Here is a 6,004-nt window from a genome sequence, read left to right as displayed (position 1 = left end):
GGGGAGCGCCCGGTGCTAGAGAGGGGCTGAGGGGACAGGAGCCTGGGGCAAACAGCGGGATTGGCGTCCCGGGCACCGGAGTCCCGCGCATCCCTCCGGGGGCAGAACCGGCCTAGCCCCGGTGGGCGGGCTCGCTCCGTTCACCACCGCCGCCCCGGACTCCCCTCACGAAGCCGCCCTGAGGCGACCCCGCCGAGCCTCGGCCCCGCCCACGCGTGACGTCACCAGCGTCCGGGGGCGGGAAGGCGCTTCGGGGAGCGAGCGGCGGCTCTAGGGGGGCTGCTGCCCTCAGAGAGACCGGGCACGGCTCCTTCAGGGTCCCGGGGGCTGCTGCCCTCAGAGAGACCGGGCGCGGTTCCTTTAGAGTCCCGGGATCTGCTGCCCTCAGAGAGACCGGGCACGGCTCCTTCAGGGTCCCGGGGGCTACTGCCCTCAGAGAGACCGGGCGCGGTTCCTTTAGAGTCCCGGGGGCTGCTGCCCTCAGAGAGACCGGGCACGGCTCCTTCAGGGTCCCGGGGGCTGCTGCCCTCAGAGAGACCGGGCACGGCTCCTTCAGGGTCCCGGGGGCTGCTGCCCTCAGAGAGACCGGGCACGGCTCCTTCAGGGTCCCGGGGGCTACTCCTCTCAGAGAAACTGGGTACCGCTCCTTCAGAGTCCCGCTGCTTCCCTCAGGGAGCCCGGGCACGATTCCCTCAGAATCCTGCGTGTTGCTCCCCTCAGAGAGCCCGGGCATGGTTCCCTTAGAATCCTGCGGGCTGCTACCCTCAGAGATCCCGGGGACTGCTCCCTTCACAGATCCAGGGCACGGTCCCCTCAAGTGCTGCTCCTATCAGGGGCTGTTCCCTTCAGAGTCCCGAGGAATGGTTCCCTCAGTGCTTCGAGAACGGCTCCCCTCAGAGGACGATTCCCTCAAGGTCTCCGGGGCTGAGCCAGGCGGGACAAATCTCCACACAGCGCTCCCAAGGACAGCCCGCCATGCCGGGGTCCCTCCTCTACCGCTCCTGAGGGGAGAGAGCTCTGGGCCACCCTCACCTCGCTTCAGCCGTCACAGCCTCCCCTCTGATCACTGTAGTTTTTCTATAGTGATTAAGAAGCAGCTCTGAAGTGGAATTTTTTTTTTTTTTTATTATAGCATTATTAATACATTTTATCTCGCAGCAACATCTGCTCCTTGTACCCACCCCAAGATTCAAAAGGCAGCAAAGCTCCCACAGGAATCAGTTTTGTTTAAAGCATACTTTTAAGGTAAAACTCACAGGTGTTTATCTTTTCAACTCTGTAACCCTGACCAGGGCTTCAGCATCTTCCAGAAGCATCCAAATTCCACAGAGTGTGAACTGCACAGTTCTGAGGACTGGCCTGATCCTTGGGCCAGGCATCTCCTTTTAAATAACACATACGAGGCTTCTAAGGACACAAATACTTCTGCTTCCTCTTACAAGACCTCATTTTCAAATATTCAGAACTACCAAACACTGATGAGGCTTCAGTTTGAGAGTGTCAATTGTTTCTGGAGGCTAGAAAAACATTTTGTTCATGAAAGTCTGGACAGGTAAAACACCTCTTCAGCTGTAAGAAAACTCAACCAAATTTACCTCTGAAAACCTGATTTTTTTGCACAAACTGGTGAGACTGAGTGTAATAGCACCTCAAGGAGACTCTGCCCTTGCTCAGAACTCACTTCACTGTGTCAAGGTATCACAAAGGATTTCAGGAGAATATTTAATGAAATGGCTGCTCTGGACAGAAAATGAGGGGCATGCTGTGAACTGTCTTTACTGCCAGCACTTGGCTGATACCCAAAGCAAACAGGGACAGAAGCCGTGGAAGGGGAAGGCAGAAAAAGGAAGCTCTGAGTCTCTGAGTCAACAACAGGTAAGAACAAGACTTAGAGCCAAAATGGGACAACACAAGGAGTGTGAGGGGTAGATTAACAAGTATAAAACCCAAGGATATTAGGGACAGTGAAAGGTGGGGAAGTAGAGGACACCCTATCTGTACCTTTTCAAACCTGAATTTTGTAATTTGTTAGTCAGGGAACAGCTGTAAAAACCACCAGGAATGAGCTTCTGGCCAATCTAGAGCTTTTTTTGTTGTCTGCTTTAACACTGTTACTGGATAGCATTACACAATACTTGCTGTGTCTCGCTCTTAGGTGATTTTCCCCACATTTACAATACTGTGTTTTTAAGGAATTTCTTCCTCTTGATCTTCTAAACTGAGAATCCCAGAAGGAGATCTGCTGCCCTCTTGAAGTCAGCGGGAAGTTTGCTTGCATTAAGGAGAACTGGTTAGGAATCTTGACAACGTTTCACAGCTTGTAGAAGAGTTCTCCAACACATCAGAGCTCATCTTTGTCACTACTCTTCTTCCGGAAAGAAGTGAGGATGTTGAGGCTTTTCTGGAGCTCCTCCTTCTTTCCATCACTCATCTTGTTCTTCTCGATCAGCTTGGTGATTCGGACGACTTCGTTAGCAGCAAACTCCTCTCCCTGCTCCAAGATCTTGCTCATAATTTTCAAGTATTGCTCTGCTGACTTCTTCTCGGTTTCTTTTGCTTTTCCTAAATTCTCCTGGCCCTTTTTCAGGAGGGCCTGGCGATCAGATTTCTCTGTGGTGCTCATGAATTTGCTGGCCAGCACATCATACTCCTTCAGGCAGCCTGGCATGCCCAGGTAGATGCCATTACTCTTCAGCCAGCGCTGAATGGCCCCAGCCTTGATCTCCCCACCATAAAGTAAAGGATTTTTAAAGTCACCATCCTGGAACAAGTAAAAAACAGGGAATTTTTCCTTGTCCAGCTTGTACTTCTCTCCCAGCTCAGTGTTCAGTTTATCACCGTAATCTGTCGAGGGACAACGAAACACAGAAAAGCAGAGTTAATCAAAAATTAAATTAGGATTCCCTCCCACACAAATATTTGTAGGCAGAGCTTCAACATGTCCTAATAACCTGTCTGCCAGGAAATCACGGAGCCATGGAAATATCCTGAGCTGGAAGGGACCCAAAAGATTCACTGAGTCCAACTTCCAGCCCTGCTCAGGACACCCCAAAATCCCAAATACTCCCTGAGCTCTGGCAGCCTTGGGGCCCTGACCATTCTCTGGAGAGCTTGTTCCAAGGAAATGCCTCACACTGAAATAAAAACACCTCATAAAATCATTTTTGCAAGGCAAACATTCAGTGGCTTTTCCAAAGTAAAAGACTTTAATGGTGTTTTGCTGTGACTGTGAGAGTGTAAGACATTGGCAGGATCTTTTGTGTAAACCCTGTTCTCCTTATGGGAAATCAATACTCTTTTTCTCTTATTTTCCTCTATCCATTGATTTTATCTGATTTTACAGTGAAATAAGAGTTTTTCCTGTCTGTGTGCAGAGAATTATTTGATTCTGACAGCATGCCAAGCTCCAAGACATATACTCATCTCACAGAAATGATATTTATTCCTGAGGACAGAAAACAAAGCCATTTCAAACATGCTCCTTAGAGAATCCCACATATGCTTAGAAATATCAGAGTGGGTAAAACTTCACAGTTTGATAATTAAACCTAAATTCTTAATTCAACCTCCAAAGCCAGAGCACATCAGGTGACAGTGATCTGTTTTTGACTCTTTTTCTCTTAATTCCAGTCACAATCACATCGAGTTAAAGAACCCGTTGCTGTGCTGCCCCAGGCTTTGCTGCATGGAATTAATCACACTAAATATTCTTTGTCTGACCATGGTTGTAGCTAAAGCACGATTCTTGTGAGCTCTGCTCCCTGCATGTGGGACAAAAAGGTTTCTCTCAGCAAAGGAGGGGGGAAAAAAAAGGCAAGAATTGCAGGGGATGAGGAGGTGGCAGCAGTTCAGCAGCGTGGGCTGGATCCTCATTACCCAGCCCAGATGGATCAGCAGCTCTCCCACGCTCAGCCAGGGCAGGAGCTCCACTCTCACATCCATCCCTCCCCCAGAACTGCTCAGAGCCTGCAGAAATCACAGTGAAATTATCCCCTCCTCACCAGCCCACGCTGTTTGCAGAGTTCCTCACCTGATATTCCCACCTCTGCCACCAGCAGATCCTCACTGGAGCCCGAGCTCTCCGCCAGCTTTTTAAACTCATCTTGTTTCTCACCATAGGGATATTGTGTGTCAAACTTCACAAGGACAAACTTGTGCTTTGGAATGACCTAAAACAAGAAGGAAAAGGGGAAAAGACAAAACAAAACTTGATCATTTCAGGTCTGAGCAATCCACAAGTTGTTTTCGCTTGTCCTTTTTTCCTGTGCAATGGGGAGATGCAGAGGAGAATGGAAATTTGATATAATTATGGCCTTTGAGAAATGACTCAGTGCTGTGTGGAGGAAAGGCTGAGCTTTGGGTGTCTGTATTCCTGCACCAGATGATAAAGATAGTACGTGGTAGGTTTGGGGGATCTGATAATGCCATAATTATAAGATTTGCTTATTGTAAATCTGACTGGCATCTTGGAAGAAGATCAGCTAAAACATTGTCCAGTGGGACGTGAAGAGGACAGAGGCCAAATGTAATTTCACGTCATTCTGAGGTGTCCCAGCATGAGAGCTGCACTCCTGGCTGGGAGGGGACACAGGGAGGCAGTGCAGATGCTGGAGCTCTTGCACGGCTACATGAAATGGAGAATTCACATTTAATTGATTCCTCTTCACTTCAGCCTTGCTCTGCTCAGACGATGCCTTTTCCAGTTAGTTTGGCAATGGACTCCGTCACCCCTTGGGGGATTTTCCCCTCCCTGCCATGGAAGACCTTGCAAAATCTTTTTGTTCTCGCGAACAGGTTGAGGCTGCAGCACAGCTCCCCACCTACACAGCGCTCTGCCAGCGCTGCTCAGGCACTGCACATTTGCATGCACAGGTGGCTGCAGGCTCGGTCCCGGCCTGCCGAGCGGTCGGTGTCCCGGTGGGGAGCGCACCGGGCCCGGGGAAGATTCCGTCCTTGCACAGTGATTTAGTGAAGGGAAAAAAAAAACGATGGGGGAAAAAAAAAAGGCGCCTGTTGCTGTTTGATGAACAAGTGGAACCCAAGCAGCGCGCCCACGGCCCCGGCTCCATCCCCGCACGGTGCTGCCCTCCCTGAGCGGCACAGACAGCGCAGCCCGGCCGAGGAGCGGCGGCTGCGGCCGCACCTCCCCGCGCCGGTACCGCCGGTACCGCCGGGCCGGACCCCACGGCTCGGCTCCACTTGGACCGCGCCGATTGGCTGCCGGCCGCCAGCGCCGCGCTCCCATTGGCTGAGCGCTGCGCCCGCCGCGCTCCCATTGGCTGCGGCGCGGTCGCTCCGCCGGCACCGAGCGCTCCCCGCGCCGGCGGCGGCGGCAGCGACCCCGTGCCCGCGGCCCCGCCGCGCCCCCCGCCTTCCTCCCGGGCCCCGGGGCTGCCGCCGGCCGCGGGGATACACAGCCCGGTGCGGCCCCACGTCCGCCCCCCGAGCGCTCCGGCGGGCCCCCAGCGCCGTACCTTGTAGAAGGTGATGGTGTCGAGCGGCACGGAGCCCTTGGTGTGCAGCGTGCTGCCGCCGGGCAGCACCAGGCCGAGCAGGCAGAGCAGCACCGAGCCGGCGGCAGCCGCCGCAGCCATGGCGGAGCGCGGAGGGAGCGGAGCTGCGGAGCCACGTGACGGCGCGACGGCCGCCGCCGGGGGCTCGCCTCGCCCCGCCCCGCCCCGCTGCCCGGGGCCACCGGGGGAGCGGCAGCGCTCGGGGGCGGGCGGGGGCTCCGACACCGCGCGGGCCCGGGAGCGCCACGCCCCCCACCCCGGGACAGCAGCGCTGCTGGTGCCGGGGAAATAAGGACAGGAGAGCGGCTGAAGGCAGCGGAAGGGTAGCAGGGAGAGGAGCCGTGGGGTGGGTGCGCGTGTGGATGCAGGTGAGCACTGCCACAGCCCGCTCAAACAGAGGGTTTTGTGCTGCCAGGGGAGATTTCACGCACTGCCAGCCCGCACTTGCACACAACGTGTTCTTATCGTGGAAAGACTGGATGAAAAGCAAG

At 54.2% G+C, this 6,004-nt stretch overlaps 1 protein-coding gene across 1 annotated transcript; it reads right to left on the bottom strand.

Annotated features, from left to right (window-relative positions):
* Positions 1-1,100: 1,100 nt before the first annotated feature.
* On the bottom strand, positions 1,101-5,615 carry ERP29 (endoplasmic reticulum protein 29). The gene is made up of 3 exons (XM_063172962.1): positions 5,475-5,615; positions 4,031-4,169; positions 1,101-2,844 (listed from the first exon to the last, which is right to left on the bottom strand). The coding sequence occupies exons 1-3, from the start codon at positions 5,592-5,594 to the stop codon at positions 2,342-2,344; spliced, it is 762 nt and encodes a 253-aa protein (XP_063029032.1). The 5' UTR covers positions 5,595-5,615; the 3' UTR covers positions 1,101-2,341.
* Positions 5,616-6,004: the final 389 nt, after the last annotated feature.

Source organism: Melospiza melodia, chromosome 20, assembly GCF_035770615.1.
Source record: "Melospiza melodia melodia isolate bMelMel2 chromosome 20, bMelMel2.pri, whole genome shotgun sequence".
In the NCBI taxonomy this organism is placed as follows: Eukaryota; Metazoa; Chordata; class Aves; order Passeriformes; family Passerellidae; genus Melospiza; species Melospiza melodia.
This window is presented reverse-complemented; position numbering and strand designations above follow the sequence as displayed.